At 46.8% G+C, this 17,539-nt stretch overlaps 1 protein-coding gene across 1 annotated transcript in view; it reads left to right on the top strand.

Moving 5' to 3' along the window:
- INIP (INTS3 and NABP interacting protein) overlaps positions 1–17,318 on the top strand; it is a 106,667-nt gene extending 89,349 nt beyond the window's left edge. The window contains exons 3-4 of the mRNA XM_063914720.1: positions 2,834–2,924; positions 16,548–17,318. Of these exons, the coding sequence (XP_063770790.1) occupies positions 2,834–2,924; positions 16,548–16,643 (187 nt within the window). The 3' untranslated portion in view covers positions 16,644–17,318. The remainder of the gene's footprint in view (positions 1–2,833; positions 2,925–16,547) is intronic.
- The last annotated feature ends 221 nt before the right edge of the window (positions 17,319–17,539 follow it).

Raw genomic sequence — 17,539 nt, 5'->3', positions numbered from 1 at the left:
CATCAATTGGAAGAAATTATCGCTGGTCCCAGCTCAGAGCATGGTGCACCTGGGGGCACTCCTGGACACACACAGTCAACAACTGTTTCTGTCTCCAGAAAAAGTCCTGAGACTTCAAGACAGGATAAGATGCTTACTTTGTCACCCCAGAGTATCTATACACTTGGCGATGCAAATACTTGGTCTGATGGTGTCGACATTTGCTCAAATTCATTCTCGCCCTCTGCAGAGGTTAATCCTTCTCAAGTGGGACGGCCTACCTCATCGGATCAGATCTCACATGATCACTTTGACTCCGGAGGTTTGTCTGTCGCTGACCTGGTCGCTACAGGACCAGCAATTGAGCAGGGGCCGTCCCTTCTGGTTCCCCGACTGGGTCCTGCTGACAACGGACGCTAGTCTGAGGGGATCTGGTACGGTGTTGGAGCAACACTCTTTTCAGGGTTGCTGGACCAAGGAAGAGTCACTCCTCCCAATAAATATTATGGAGTTACGTGCGGTGTTCAATGCATTGACTCTCACCCTGCCTCTGGTACAGAACAGGCCGATTCAAGTACGGTCAGACAATGCCACTACGGTAGCATACATAAACCATCAAGGCGACACTTGAAGCCAATGGAAGTGTCAATAATCCTTAGTTGGGCGGAACACCATCTGCAAGCTATATTATCAGTGTTCATTCCTGGCATCCTAAACTGGGAAGCAGACTTCCTCAGTCGCCAGGACGTGTACGCCGGAGAGTGGAGTCTTCATCCATAAGTCTTTCAACTCCTAGTGGACAAGTGGGGCCTACCAGACATAGACCTGATGGCTTATCCGCACAATCACAAGGTTCTGGTCTTCAGATCAAGGACCATAAATCCTCATGCAGCGTTCGCGGACGCACTGGCAATTCCATGGAACTTTCGGTTGCCCTACATGTTTCCTCCAGTGTCACTCCTGCCCAGGGTCCTGCAGAAGTTCAAACAAGAAGTATTTCTACTTCTAGTCGCTCCAGCGTGGCCCAGACAGCATTGGTTCTCAGACCTGCATGGTCTATCGACAGAGCATCCTCTTTTGCTTCCTCAGCACCCAGACCTCCTCATACAGGGCCCTTGTCTTTATCCAAAGGATTCTCTGAGGCAGTCACTTAAGCTATGTTAATAGCCCGTAAACTGGCTTCAGCTCGGATTTATTACAGGGTGTAGAATTCTTACTTCACCTGGTGTGCTGAAAAGAATTATGCATACAGATTCAGAACTTACAGAATTCTGGATTTTCTGCAATGAGGCCTGGACTTAGGCCTTCGTCTGGCCTCCCTCAAGGTTCACGTATCTCTCTTGTCGGTATGGTTTCAGAATTTTTTTTTTTTTATGGATTCAGCCTCCCTATGTCCCTCCTGTGGCTCCATGGGATCTGGCTGTTGTCCTGAATACCCTGCAGGCGTCTCCATTTGAACCTCTTGAGACGGTGGACCTTAAATGGCTCACGACCAAGGTCTTGGTTTTTACTGGCTATTGTCTCTGCTAGAAGGGTGTCTGATTTAGGCGCACTGTCCTGTCGTCTACCCTTTCTAATATTTCTTTGTGACTGGGCAGTTCTTAGAACTCGCCCAGGTTATTTGCCTAAGGTGGTGTCATCTTTTCACCTTAACCAAGAGATTGTTTTTCCGGCCTTTATCTCTTCTGATTTGTCCTCCAAAGAGCGGTCTTTGGATGTGGAACGGGCTCTCCGTATATATGTGGAGAGGGCTGCCTTTATCAAGAGGTCAGACTCCTTCTTTTTTTTGTTTGTTTTTTGTTTGTTTTTTTTGTCTTGTTTGGTTTTCACAAGTGGCTGGCCTGCGAATAAGCAAACATTGGCCAGATGGATTAGAATGGTGATTTCACAAGCTTATGTCTCGCAGCTCCTGTTGCTGTTAAAGCCCATTCTACTGTCTGTTGGACCTTCTTGGACGGCTCGCCGTGGCGCGTCTACAGAACAATTGTGTAAGGCGGCTGCGTGGTCCTCGGTGAACACGTTCATTAGGTTCTATGCCTTTGAGATTTACGCCTCCCAGGATGCTTCCTTTGGATGCTGGGTTCTCATACCCGCTAAGGCGTGTCCCCTCCCTTGAGGAACTGCTTTAGGACATCCCCGATGGTTTCCACAGGAAACCAATGTATCCTGATGCAGAAAAGGAGTTATGGTAAAGTTACCATTGTTAACTCTCTTTCTGTGAGGTACATTGGTTCCACGGGGCGCCCACCCTGACGCACATTGCTTCTATGGGCTTGTATGGCATTAGCCGCTAGTCCCTTCTCCTGTCGTGAGAATGTGGTTTTATGTGACTAACATCTACCTTCTCTCTTACCTGCTCCTGCATTGGACTGGTTAACGAAACTGAGCTCATGGTGGCTGGAGGCGGGGTTATAGAGGAGGCCCCAATGCATCCTGGGACAGTCTAAAGCTTTAGCCTGTTGGTGCCTCTGGATCAAGATCCACTCAATGTTTTCCTGTGGAACCAATGTACCTCGCAGAAAGAGTTAACAATGGTAAGTCTACCATAACTGTCCTTTTCTCTGCATTTTACATTGAACATCAAGAGGTGCACGCAAAGAAAATGTAACCGACATTTTACAATAACAAGACATGTAACGTTTTACAGTATTTTTAGTCCCATTGTTATATGCACAATGATGCAAGCACATACAGTAGATTTATCTAGATCTCTTATGCTTCTACAAACCATAGTGTGTTATAATCCAGCATTTGCTACTACTTTATTAGGAATTAGTTATTCAGTGCTTACTGTTTGAAATTTGTACTCTACGTTTACATTTTAATATTCACTGTGCCTTTTTCTTTCTAACAGCATAGCCCTTTCGAGACCTAATGTAAACAAGGACTTCCGTGACCGTGCAGAGCAACAGCATATAGCTGCCCAACAGAAAGCTGCACTTCAGGTAAGTTCCGTAGTGGAAAACATTTGTTAGCAAATGTAAAATTTTGTTTAGAATTAGAATCCAGGGAGATTGTAGTAGTTGCAATTGAGGGTTTAATGTAATGCACTATGCGGTATTCTTAATTCATAGTAATTGTTTACACTGATCCTATTTTTCAGGCTGGATATTTGGGTGCCTGAATGTTATATGAAGTGCTGAATGGGCAGTACACTTCTGTACATTTTTAGTAAATACAGTGCCTCTGGCACAGGATATGGTCACCCCTACAGTCTTCGCTAAATACATTATTGCACACTTTCCTAAATTTCCTGTATCTTGGCTTGATGTGACCAGCTAAGAGTTTAGTTGGGATGTTTCAAACACATAGACACCATGCATGCGCTGTAGCTACACCGGGGTCTGAACCCCGAAGTAAAGTGATGGCATTATTTATCCCTTTACATTTTACACATCGCAGGGACAGGCTCCTATCTGGGCCGCTGTCCCTGCATGTGATCGTGATGCATTTAGACAATACTTAATTTCAAATTGTGGCAATAAGAAATTATAATTATAGTGACCAGTTCCTGTTAAATAGTAATATGCGCCATTAAGAGAGAGTTTATATTAATGACACTTTTACTAATTCAAGGCTTCTTATTGCACAGATCAAACTTTGAGATTGCACATTAGTCTTGAACTGTGTGTGCACAAACCAGTAACTGTAGGAATGTTGGTGATTTTGTAGATATGTTGTAGAAGTCAGGCTTTCTGTAAATGTTCTTCAGTATCTCTGTGAAGCCCGACCTCCGGCATACCGACAGTGTGGCGAGCGCAAATGAGCCCCTTGCGGGCTCGTTGCGCTCGCCACGCTGCGGGCACGGTGGCGCGCTACGCGCTATTTTATTCTCCCTCCAGGGGGGTCGTGGACCCCCACGAGGGAAAATAAGTGTAGGTATGCCGGCTGTCGGGATTCCGGCGCCGGTATACTGTGCGCCGGGATCCCGACAGCCGGCATACTGAAGACCACCCAGCAGACATTAGCATCTGGCATGACTGAGCCGGTTCGATAGGTCTAGCATAGGGACTTTTTCTCAGTTTTGCGTTATTCGTATCTACAGACTCAGGGCTGTAACTTTAACCGCACAAGAATTCATTTAAAAAATTTACAAAATTGCAGTTGAAGCACAACAGAACTTGATGTGAGAAAACCAGCTGCCTCGACATCATCACAGCATTTTGTGTACTGATTGAGACTTATTTGCACACAGATGTACAAATGCTACACACATAATTGGTCACTGCAATCTAGCAAAGTAGTTTTGTCACATCCAGTTGTTCAATTTGTGTAAGTAAGACACACACACACACATTTTCAAGTACCAAAAGCGCTACATATTGCTTATTTCTCTTACGCCCTAGAGGATACGGGGGTCCATTTAGTACCATGCGGTATAGACGGGTCCACTAGGAGCCATGGGAACTTAAAGAATTTGATAGTGTGGGCTGGCTCCTCCCTCTATGCCCCTCCTACTAGGCTCAGTTTGGAAAATGTGCCCGGAGGAGCGGGTCACGCTGAAGGAAGCTCCTGAAGAGTTTTCTGCGTTTTATTTTCTGTGTTTATTTTCAGGCAGGACTGGTTGGCAACAGCCTGCCTGCTTTGTGGGACTTAGGGGACTTAGTGGGAACCGTTTCCCACTGACTGGACACTGAGCTCTTGAGGGACCTATTCGCAAGCCCCACCACGGCAAGCGTACAGTCCCACAGCACGCCACCACCCCTAACAGAGACAGAAGAATGAAAAGTGGTGAGTACTGATCCGGCGTCCCAGCTAGTGGGGCGCTGGCCATTATGGTGGCATAAGGTTACGGCGACGCGCAGCTTCTAAACGGGGCGAAATGCGTCTCCGGACACAATAGCGTCCCTGTACACAGAACCCATACTGGCACAACAGTCTTAAAATGGTTCTCTCCATTTTAAGCACCAGATTCCTCAGCCAGTATAAAAAAAGCAAAGAGACCGCACGCCGTTGAAGGGGCGGGACTTCACTATGAGAGGATCCAGCAGCTCACCAGCGCCTCCCTGAAAGTTACGGCTGATCGTAAAATTGAGACTACACTCAAATCATTGTACACAGCTGCTAGGGTGACCCAAAGACCCACTATTGCATGTGCGTGGATCACTAAAGCCATTGCTAAATGGTCAGGTAACCTAATTGAGGGGGTTAGATTCCTTATCTAGGGGGGATGATGTCTTATTCCTGCAGCATAGACGGGACTCTGCAAACTTTTTGGTGGAAGCCATAAAGTAAATAGGCGTGCCTAATGCACACACCACCGCTATGGCAGTGTCGGCACGCAGGGTCTTATGGCTACGCCAGTGGACTGCGGGTGCCAGGAAAGGGGTGGAAGGCCTGCCAGTCACAGGAGAGGCCTTGTTTGGAGATGAACTAGACGGATGGATCTCCACAGCTACTGCTGGTAAGTCTACGTATCGTTCTTCCGCAGCTCCCCCAACCAAGAAGACTTATTCAACTTCTCAGTTACAGTCCGTTCGGACGCCCAAGTTCAGGGGCAAATCCAGAGATGCTTCTACGTCCTCCAGCGATGCAAGAGGTAAACCACGCAAGCCAGCAACTGCAGGTGCTCAGGAACAGAGCCCAGGCTCTGCTTCCTCAAAGTCTTCAGCATGACGGTGGACCGCAATGCCTGGAAGGCTGTCAGGTGGGAGCCCGAATACAATTCTTCAGTCAGATCTGGTCAAGTTTGTGACAGAATCCCTGGGTCATAGTTCTTATTTCCCAGGGCTACAGATTGGAGTTCCAAAAGCTCCCACCTCACAAATTCTTCAAATCAGGCTTGTCAGTTTTGCAAAAGGCAAGTATAACTTTACAGGACGCCATCCAAAAACTGGTACAGACTTTGGTCATTGTTCCAGTTCCACCTCATCAGCTCAACAAGATGGAGTCTCTGAGAGCGGGATTCTCAGGTCTGGAGGAGGGGGAATTCCTAGTGTCTCTGGATATCAGGGGTGCGTACCTTCACATTCCTATCTGGCCGCCTCATCAGGCCAATCTACGGTTTGCACTGCAGGACTCTTACTACCAGTTCCAGACCCTGCCCTTTGGTCTCTCCACGGCGCCGAGGGTGTTCACCAATGTGATGGCAGAGAGAATGTTTTTACTCCGCATACAGGGAGTGAACATAGTTCCGTACCTGGACGATCTGACAAAAGCACAGTCGTCCAGGGAAAGGTTGCTGGACAGCATTGGTCTCTCAACCAAACTCCTCCAGGATCACGGGTGGATTCTGAACCTTCCGAAATCTCACCTAGAGCCAACAAGGAGGCTCCCATTCCTGGGAATGGTACTGGACACTGAGTCGCAGAAATTGTTCCTTTCGTTGGAAAAAGCATTGGTGATCCAGTCATTGGTGATCCAGTCGTTGGTTTGGGATGTCCTGAAGCCAGCCCGGGTGTCTGTGCATCTCTGCATTCGCCTTCTGGGAAACATGGTGGCCTCTTATGAGGCTCTTCAATACGGAAGGTTTCACGCAAGACCCTTCCAGATAGATCTGTTGTACAAATGGTCTGGATCGCATCTTCACATGCACCAGAAGTTCCGTCTATCGCCAAAAGCCAGGATCATCTTTCTGCGGTAGTTAGTCTTCTCACCTCGTCGAAGGTTCGGAATTCAGATCTGGATCAACAGATGCAAGCATCAGAGGTTGGGGAGCAGTCACACTCGGGGTGTAGTTTCAAGGAAGATGGTCAAGTCAGGAAGTTGTCCTTACAGTCAACATTCTGGAACTTAAGGCCATATACAACGCCCTTCTGCAGGCCTCACATCTTAAAGATCGGGCCATTCAGGTCCAGTTGGACAATGTAACGGCAGTGACGTACATAAACCAACGGGGCGGAATGAAGAGCAGAGCAGCAATGTCAGAGGTGTCAAGAATTCTCCATTGGGCAGAAAGAAATGCTGTGGCATTGTCTGCGGTCTTCCTTCCGGGAGTAGACATGATGGCCTCTCGGCTCAAAAGGAAGATCAATCCCGACTATGATCCAAGCCGGGAAGGGGGTGATGTCTAAGCATTACCATTGTATTTGGATTTGGAAGAAATACATCTCATGGTGTGAGAGCAGAAATTATTCTGTTGTGGAATTTCATCTGGGATGTTTCCTGTGTGTGTGTGTGTATGTGTGTGTTTTTTTTTTTTTTTTTTCTGCAGGCAGGTCTGTATTTAGTCCTGCGTCTGGGCTCCTTAAACATCCAGGTTCGGCTTTGTCCATTTTCTTTCAGAAACAATTGGGTTCTCGCCCTGAGGTCAAGACTTGAAAGGTGTTCTGCACATCCACCCTCCCTTTGTGCCTCCCACGGCACCTTGGGATCTCAACGTGATGCTGCAGTTCCTCCAATCGGACTAGTTTGAACCGTTACAGGAGGTGGATGTAACTTATCTTACGTGGAAGACCATCACACTGTTGGTCTTTACTTCAGCAAGAAGTGTGTTAGTTATTTATTTATTTATCAGCGGTTTCTTATATAGCGCAGCATATTCCGTTGCGCTTTACAATTAGAACAACAGTTATAGAATAAAACTGGGCAAAGACAGACATAGAGGTAGGAAGGCCCTGCTCGCAAGCTTACAATCTATAGGGAAATAGGCATTGATACACAAGGATAGATGCAACCTGTTACATAATGGTCCACCAGATTGCTATGTTCTTCTTAGTGGGTTGTATGATATGATCACCCAGCAATGTTGGAAGACAAAATGTGAGGTTATGGGGACTGTACAGAGGGGATGTAAAGGTTATGTGTGTGGGTCAGGAATTTGGTAGGCTTGTCTGAAGAGATGAGTTTTCAGGGAACGTTTAAAGGTTTGGAGACTAGTGGAGAGTCTTATTGTGCGTGGGAGGACATTCCACAGAGTGGGTGAAGCCCGGGTAAAGTCCTGTAATTTTGAGTGGGAACAGGTAATACATCTGGATGAGAGACGCAGATCTTGTGCAGAGCAGAGGGGTCTGGTAGGGAGATATTTTGAGATGAGTGAGGAGATGTATGATGGTGCAGTTTGGTTAATAGCCTTGTATGTAAGTAAAAGTATTTTATATGTGACACGGTAGAATACCGGTAACCAATGGAGGGACTGACAGAGCGGATCAGCAGATGAAGAACGTCTGGCGAGGAAGATTAACCTCGCAGCTGCGTTTAAAATGGATTGAAGTGGTGAGAGCCTATGTTTGGGAAGACCAGTAAGGAGACTATTACAATAATAAATGCGGTAGATGATGAGTGCATGGATTAGAGTTTTTGCAGTGTGTTGTTATTGGGGGCTTTGTCTCATAAAAGTCCCTATTTAATTTTCCATAAGGGCAGAGCTGAGCACGAAACTCGTCAGCAATTTCTTCCTAAAGTGGTGTCTGCTTTTCACATCAACCAACATATTGTGGTTCCGGTTATCACCAACACTTCTGATACTTCAAAGGCTTTGGATGTTGTGAGGGCTTTGAAGGTGTGTGTGAAGAGAACAGCTCGTCACAGGAAATCGTACTCTGTTTTTACTTTATGATCCCAATTAGACTGCTTCAAAGCAGTCTATTGCACGCTGGATCAGGCTTACTATCCAACATGCTTATTCCACGGCAGGTTTGCCATGTCAAAGATCTGTACATGCCCACTCTACTAGGTCGGTGGGTTCTTCCTGGGTGTCTGCCCAGGGTGTCTCAGCTTTACAGCTCTGCCGAGCAGTTATTTGGTCAGGTTCGAACACGTTTACTAAGTTCTACAAGTTCGATACTTTGACCAAACTGAAGGTCCTCAGAGGCCAATCAGTTTTGCAGGTACCTCAGCACTCTCCCACCTGGTTTGGGAGCTTTGGTACATCCCCCATGGTAGTAAATGGACCCCAGTATACTATAAGAGAAAATAGGGTTTTAATTACCTTCTGGTAAATCCTTTTCTTGTAGTCCATAGAGGATACTGGGCGGCCGCCCAGTGCTTCGTTCTTCCTGCAAAGTTACTTGGTTAAGTAATGTTGGTTCAGCGGTTGCTGTTCCTGTTTCAAGTTTGATTAGCTTGGCTTTCCTCTTGTTGTTGTATGCTGGTTCAGAATCTCACCACTATCCTTATCTATCCTTCCCTCAAAGTATGTCCGTCTCCTTGGGCACAGTTTCCTAGACTGAGTCTGGTAGGAGGGGCATAGAGGGAGGAGCCAGCCCACACTATCAAATTCTTAAAGTGCCCATGGCTCCTAGTGGACCCGTCTATACCCAATGGTACTAAATGGACCCCAGTATCCTCTACAGACTACGAGAAAAGGATTTACCAGTAGGTAATTAAAATCCTTTTTTTATGCACTACACACAGGGTAGAATTCCATTTTGAAAAATTAGTTGGTCCCACTGACCTATATGAATTCCCTGTGCCCCACAGCCAATAGCAATTCTGTAGTGTCTTCCCACCCAATTACCACATGAGACATCCCTACCTGCCTGCCAGCCCCCAGTGTGCTGCTCTGTGTCAAGCTCCCTCTCTCAGAAGGCTCTGCACACCTTCCCTGCCAGCCTCCCTGTGACTATTCTGCAGCAATGTTGTTGCCCTTCATTTTACCATTTAGACTACAAAATAGCAGGTATTCAATAGATCATTATTTCACATCTAACAATTAACAAAACTTGCATACTTGACATAAGTCTCACACATTGCCAGAAATGTTCACGTTTGGGTACTTTGATGAGTAACCTCTTTCCTAGTTCCTAGTTCCTTTTAGGCATTTCAAAACACTTCTAAAATGTATGTCCACTCTGTTCTCAGACTCAATTTGCTCAGTGCGAGACATTTTGGGTTTTGTTTTTGTTTTTTTCTATGGTGAACACACTCTTCTTTCCACTTAGCAAATTAGAGTGGGACCCTAAATCCTCTCCTTTGTCCTAATTTGCTTCATAAGTAATCGATTTTACACATTGTTTTTGACTTGAGTTAAAATAAAGGATGTACAGATTTTGGACCCAGTTAGCCAACGTAACAATATCTGGCAACCCACGTGAGCTGGTAATATGCACAGCACAGACTAGCGTGACATACAGATGCATCCTCGTACATTTAGCCCCAGTATGCCACTCAGTGTGAGATGCCAGGTCCCATGCAACTTAACTTTTTTTTTGCCAAAAATGTGTCTTGGTCGCAACGCAATGTGACTAGGGCGCACAAGGAGACTGTGCTGAGTAATTTGATATGCCACTTGTATATTGTGTCTGTATATGGAGCAGAACAGAATTTGTTTTGTGGTTTACTTAAAAGTATGTACAGATCAAAGTACTCATTAGGGTACATATATCAAAAGATGAAATCATAAGGCGTACGCAGATTATCTTCAGGATGATTAAGTGCTCTTTCTCTTGCGTCCTAGAGGATACTAGGGTCCACATTAGTACCATGGGGTATAGATGGGTCCACTAGGAGCCATGGGCGCTTTAAGAAATTGATAGTGTAGACTGGCTCCTCCGTCTATGCCCCTCCTACCAGACTCAGTTTAGAAAATGTTCCCGGAGGAGCCGGTCACACTTGAGAAGCTCCTGAAGAGTTTTCTGCATTTATTTTCTTGTTTGGTGCCAGCCAGACCTGCCTGAAAACAATAGACTGCCTGCTTTGTGGGACATGGGACATTTCCCCCCCCTCCTAACTTCCCTACTTCCCTAGGGTAAATGGTCCTGTTCCCCGCTGACAGGACACTGAGCTCTTGAGGGTCCTAGTCACAAGCCCCACCATGGCGAGCCTACAGACCCGCAGCACGCCGCCACCCCTAACAGAGCCAGAAGTAAGAAGAGTGGTGAGTAGGTGGCCGTCATCCTTGTTAGCGGGTCGCCAGCGGCACAAGGGGTAGGAGCGCAGCGCTGGTAAGCGGGCTGCGGCTCCAGGCTTCAGAGGCATGCAGGGTACTGTGTGTCCCGCTGCGAGGGGCGAGCTGAGGCCACAACAAACATATCCCCACACTGGCAGCAGTTCTACAGGGGTTTTTACCCACTGTAGAACAGAAATTACCTCAGCCAGTATTAAAAAAAAAAAAATGGAAGACCACGTGCCATTAAGGGGGCGGGGCTTCACTATGAGCAGATCCAGGAGCTCACCAGCGCCTTTTTCCCTTTGCAGCTATACACAGACAGACTTGCAGGAAAGCGCAGCTCCTCCACAAGGACTCCAGAGCACCTCAGACGTACAGGGGGTCATAGCAAAGGGGGGGAGCAATATTTGCTGTACTAAACCCTATTAAGGGTACTTGGTTTGCGACCCAGCTGAACTTGTACTTTAGCTATAGGGGAGCTGTGTGGCTGGCTCCATTATACTCTGTGTCTCCCTAGAGCAGTGATGGCTAACCTTGACACTCCAGCTGTTGTTGAACTACACATCCCAGCATGCCCTGCTACAGTTTTGCTATTTGGCCTTGCTAAAACTGATGCAGGGCATGCTGGGATGTTAGTTCAACAGCTGGAGTGTGAAGGTTAGCCATCACTGCCCTAGAGGGCTCTGTGTTTTACCCCATTTTCCTGTGTGTGTGTGTGTGTGTTTGTTTTCCTTCACATTAATTATGTCAAAGGAGTGTGTATCATACACAGCAGAGTGTTTTGCTCAATCTGGGGGATCATTGCCATGTACTAAGGATAGTACACATTCTCAGGCTAGTGGATCCGAACCAGTATGGTTAGATTCATTAAAAGGGATGATTTCAAATATTTCAAATAAATTATCCCAAAATGAGAAGACTCAATACTTAAAGCAATCTGTTGATGACCTGATGAAAAGAGATTCAGTGGTTATTCCAGTGTCTCAGACCCCTGCCATTTGTCCACAGAAACGTACTCTGGCCCAAATCATGCAGGCTGATGATGATGATCAGACCCAGAGGAGGGTGAAGTGGATTCGAGAGGGGAGGATGCAGCTTTGTCACAGGGAATACAGGCCCTGATAAAAGCTATTAGAGATGTCCTGTTCATCCCTGACAAAGTGACAGAGGAAGATGAGGAATCTTATTTTAATGTAAAAAATAAATACTCTGCTACTTTCTCTGCATCTAAGGAGTTAAATTCCCTATTTGAAGCAACTTGGGTAAATCCTGATTCTTCTGAAGTTTCAGATCCCAAAACGGTTACTCGCATCCTTGCAGTTTCCTCAGGATGATAGAAAAAAATGGGAAAACCCACCGATAGTTGACGCATCGGTTTCTAGGCTGTCACGTAAGATAGCGTTACCTGTTCCAGGGACAGCTTCCTTGAAGGATGCTGCAGACCGCAAGATTGAGACCACTCTAAAATCTCTGTACACAGTTGCGGGGTTGGCCCAGAGACCCACTATAGCTTGTGCATGGATCTCTAGGGCCATTACAAAATGGTCTGGTAATCTAATTGATGGGTTAGATTCCTTATCCAGGGGCATATACAGGATTCTGCTAACTTTATGGTGGAGGCCATAAAGGAAATTGGTTTACTCAACGCACGCACCACTGCCATGGCAGTGTCAGCACGCAGCGGCTTGTGGCTATGCCTGTGGACTGCAGACGCAGATTCCAGGAAAGGTGTGGAAAACCTACCTATCACAGGTGAAGCCCTTTTTGGCTGTGATCTGGATACGTGGATATCCAAGGCTACGGCGGGTAAGTCTACATACCTTCCTTGCGCAGCTACCCTGACTAGAAAATACTATACTGCTCCAACACTGCAGTCCTTTCCGACAGCGAAATGTAAAACAAAACCAAAGGTTCTTCTACGGCCTTCAGAGGCAATAGAGGTAAACCTAGAAAACCAGCAACTGCAGGTTCAGAGGAACAGAACGTCTGTTCTGCTTACTCTAAGCCTCCAGCACAGAGGTTCTCAAACTCGGTTCTCGGGGGCCCACACAGTGCATGTTTTGCAGGTCTCCTCACAGAATCGCAAGTGAAATAATTAGCTCCACCTGTGGACCTTTTAAAATGTGTCAGTGAGTAATTAATACACCTGTGCACCTGCTGGGTTACCTGCAAAACATGCACTGTGTGGGCTCCCGAGGACCGAGTTTGAGAACCTCTGCTCCAGCATGACGGTGGTCCGCACTGCCTGGAAGACAGGCAGTTGGGAGCCCGTTTGAGATTCTTCAGTCACATATGGGCAACGTCATGCCAGGATCCCTGGGTCAAAGGTCTTATAGCACAGGGCTACAGACTGGAGTTTCAGGAACTCCCACCTCACAGATTCTTCAAATCAGGCTTACCAGCTTCTCAAGAAGCATGTATGACTTTACAGGAAGCAATTCTGAAACTGGTACAGGCTCAGGTCATTGTTCCCGTTCCACTTCGGCTGCAAAACCAAGGGTTATTATTCCAACCTGTTTGTAGTTCCAAAACCGGACGGTTCGCAAAGGCCCGTTTTAAACCTCAAGTCGTTGAACCCGTAGTTACGGGTATTCAAGTTCAAGATGGAGTCTCTGAGAACGGTGATCTCAGGTCTGGAGGAGAGGGAATTCTTAGTGTCTCTGGATATCAAGGATGCGTACCTTCATATTCCGATTTGGCCGCATCATCAGACTTATCTAAGGTTTGCATTACAGGACTGTCACTACCAGTTCCAGGCCCTGCGATTTGGCCTCTCTACGGCACCGAGGGTGTTCACCAAGGTTATGGCAGAAATTATGTTTCTCCTCCAGAAACAGGGAGTGAACATAATACCGTACCTGGACAATCTGCTGATAAAGGCACCATCCAGGGAGAGGTTGTTAGTCAACATTGCCCTCTCAACCCGGCTACTCCAGGATCACGGGTGGATTTTGAACCTACCAAAATCTCATCTGGAACCAAGACGGAGGCTTCCGTTCCTGGGGATGATATTGGATACGGAGGCGCAGAAGGTATTCCTTCCATTTGGGAAAGGCATTGGTGATCCAGTCGATGGTGCTGGATGTTCTAAGACAAACCCGGACTTCAGTGGATCTATGCATTTGCCTTCTGGAAAAGATGGTAGCCGCTTACGAGGTGCTGCAGTATGGAAGGTTTCATGCAAGGCCCTTCCAGCTGGATCTGTTGGACAAATGGTCCGGATCGTATCTTCACATGCACCAGAGGATCCGTCTGTTGCCAGAAGCCAGAATTTCTCTTCTGTGGTGGCTTCAAACTTCTCACCTGACCGAGGGTCAACGGTTCGGGATTCAAAATTGGATTCTGCTAACCACAGACACAAGCCTCAGAGTTTGGGGAGCAGTCACCCAAGGCGAACAGTTCCAAGGAAAATGGTCGTCAGGAAGCCATTCTTCCAGTTAACATTCTGGAACTAAGGTCCATATACAACGCCCTTCTACAGGCATTGCATCATCTTCAAGATCAAGCCATTCAGGTTCAGTCGGACAATGTGACAGTAGTAACGTACATAAACCGACAAGGCGGAACGAAGAGCAGGGCAGCAATGGCAGAGGTAACAAGGATTCTCCTCTGGGCAGAAAGACACGCTGTGGCGTTGTCCACGATCTTCATTCCGGGAGTAGACAGCTGGGAAGTAGACTTCCTCAGCAGACACGACCTCCATCCCTGGAGAGTGGGGGCCTTCACCTGGAGGTGTTCGGGTGCTTGACACGTCGGTGGGGAATGCCACAAATCGACTTCTCGTCTCAACAAGAAGCTCGAGGTATTGTTCCAGGTCGAGGGACCTGCAAGCAGTGGCGGTGGACTCTATGGTGACTCCATGGGTCTACCAGACGGTGTATGTGTTTCCACCACTCTCATTGATCCCAAAGATTCTCAAAAGAATAAAAAGAGAAAAGGTTCAAGCAATTCTCATTGCTCCGGACTGGCCAAGAAGGGCCTGGTATGCGGATCTACTGGAGATGCTCCTAGAGGACCCGTGGCCTCTACCTCTTCGCAAAGACCTTCTCCAACAGGGGCCGTTCGTCTATCAAGAATTACCACTGTTACGTTTGACGGCATGGAGGTTGAGCGTCAAATTCTAACCCGGAAAGGGATCCCAGATAGGGTTATTTCAGCCCTGATCCAAGCCAGAAAGGGGGTAATATCTAAACATTACCACCGTATTTGGAAAAAATACGTCTCTTGGTGTGAGACCAGGAAATTTCCTGCTGTGGAATTTCAATTAGGACGTTTTCTCCTTTTTCTGCAGTCAGGTGTGGATGTGGGCCTACGTTTGGGCTCCATAAATTCCAGATTTCGGCCTTATCCATTTTCTTCCAGAAACAATTGGCTTCTCTCCCTGAGTTTCAGACATTTTTGAAAGTGGTTCTGCACATCCAACTGCCCTTTGTGCCTCCTACGGCACCTTGGGATCTCAACGTGGTGTTGCAGTTCCTGCAATCTGATTGGTTTGAGCCTTTACAGGACATTGACGTCAAGCTTCTTACGTGGAAGGCCATCACACTGTTGGCCTTGACTTCTGCGAGGCGTGTGTCTGAGCTGGTGGCGTTGTCTCACAAAAGCCCCTATTTGATTTTTCATGAAGAAAGGGCTGAACTCAGAACTCGTTAGCAATTTCTTCCAAAGGTGGTGTCTGCGTTTTTCATATCAACCAACCTATTGTGGTTACCGACACCTCTGTTACTTCAAAGTCCTTGGATGTTGTGAGGGCTTTGAAGATCTATGTAAAGCGGACAGCTTGTCACAGAAAATCTGACTCGCTGTTTGTTTTCTATGATCCCAAGAAAATTGTGTGTCCTGCTTCAAAGCAGACTATTTCTCGCTAGGTCAGGCTTACTATCCAGCAGGCTTATTCTGCCGGTTCCTAAAGTACAGGCCCACTCTACTAGGTCAGTGGGTTCTTCCTGGGCGGCTGCCCGGGGTGTCTCAGCTTTACAGCTCTGCTGAGCAGCTACTTGGTCAGGTTCGAACACGTTTGCTAAGTTCTACAAGTTTGATACTTTGGTCTCTGAGGACCTTCAGTTTGGTCAATCAGTTCTGCAGGAAGCTCTGCACTCTCCCACCCGGTTTGAGAGCTTTGGTACATCCCCATAGTACTAATGTGGACCCCAGTATCCTCTAGGACAGGCATGTCCAAACTGTGGCCATCCAGCTGTTGAAAAACTACACATCCCAGCATGCCCTGACACAGCTTAGCATTCTCTGACAGCAAAACTGTGTCAGGGCATGCTGGGATATGTACTTTCACAATAGCTGGAGGGCCGCAGTTTGGACATGCCTGCTCTAGGACGTAAGAGAAAATAGGATTTTAATTACCTACCGGTAAATCCTTTTCTCGTAGTACGTAGAGGATACTGGGCCCAGTACTTCGTTTCTTCCTGCACTGTTACTTGGTTTAGTATTGTTGGTTCAGCGGTTGCTGTTCCTGGTTTTATGTTTGGTTAGCTTGGCTTTCCTCTAGTTTGCGTGTGCTGGTTCGTAGCTCACCACTATTCTTTTTTTATATCCTTCTCTCAAAGTATGTCCGTCTCCTCGGGCACAGTTTCCTAGACTGAGTCTCGTAGGATGGGCATAGAGGGAGAAACCAGCCCACACTGTTAATTTCTTAAAGTGCCCATGGCTCCTAGTGGACCAGTCTATACCCCATGGTACTAATGTGGACCCCAGTATTTTCTACGGACTACGAGAAAAGGATTTACCGGTAGGTAATTAAAATCCTATTTTCTCTACCTTAGCTAACATTCTGTTCTTTTTGCAGCATGCACATGCACATTCATCAGGATATTTCATTACCCAAGACTCTGCTTTTGGAAACCTGATTCTCCCAGTTATCCCACGTCTGGATGCAGAGTAACAACTCTGTCAATGAAGTACTAATGATGGGCACAAGAAGCATCTTCTTCTGACAGGACTACATCTTACTTCTTTATTTATAGAATAATCTTAGACATTCTGGCATTGGGACTGCTGGCCTGGCCTTAAGGTGGGTACACACTGGCCGATATATCGGGCGTTCTCTTGAACGTCCTATATATCGCGGGTCCGTCGGCCAGTGTGTACGGCCGATACGTCTGTGAACTCCGTCGTTCACAGACGTATCGCGTCGGCCCCGCTGCACAGCCGACGACCAATATATCTACCGATATATTGGCGCGCCGCTGTGTGTGTACGGGCGGTCGGCCGACCGCCCGTACACATGCTGCAGCGGCCGGCGGTGATTGACAGCTGAACTAGGCGGGCGTGTGTACACGCCTGCCCAGTTCTTGACGTCAGTCCCCAATGGATCGGGCAGTGTGTATGCTCAACACACTGCCCAATCCGTCCATATATATATCTGCCGATCAATTGATCGGCAGATATATCTACCAGTGTGTACCCACCGTTACGGTCTCCTATTTATTTATGCATTTGCAACAGAAACCAAGATTGGTAGAACTGATGGTAACTGTAACACAATGATTTTAGAAATGTTGCATTTTTTTCCATTATTGTAAAAAAATAAACATTGTTTTTGTAGTTTAACATCAAATATTTGTTTTGTTTCTTTGGTGTGTGTGTGTGCGTATTTTTTATATATAGATATATAGGGGTATACGCAATTGCGGTCAAATTGCCGCAAATGTCGAAAAATGGGGCATTTTCGACACCCAAAAAAATTTCGACAATGCAATACAGTACTTTTCGACAAAAAAACGGACGTTTCAGGTTCGACTTTTTGAAATTCGGCAGTTGTCAAATTTGACATGTCTG

The sequence above is a fragment of the Pseudophryne corroboree genome, chromosome 1 (assembly GCF_028390025.1).
Source record: "Pseudophryne corroboree isolate aPseCor3 chromosome 1, aPseCor3.hap2, whole genome shotgun sequence".
NCBI lineage: Eukaryota > Metazoa > Chordata > Amphibia > Anura > Myobatrachidae > Pseudophryne > Pseudophryne corroboree.
The sequence above is the reverse complement of the archived record's forward strand: the minus strand, read 5'-3'. Positions and strand labels throughout refer to the sequence as shown.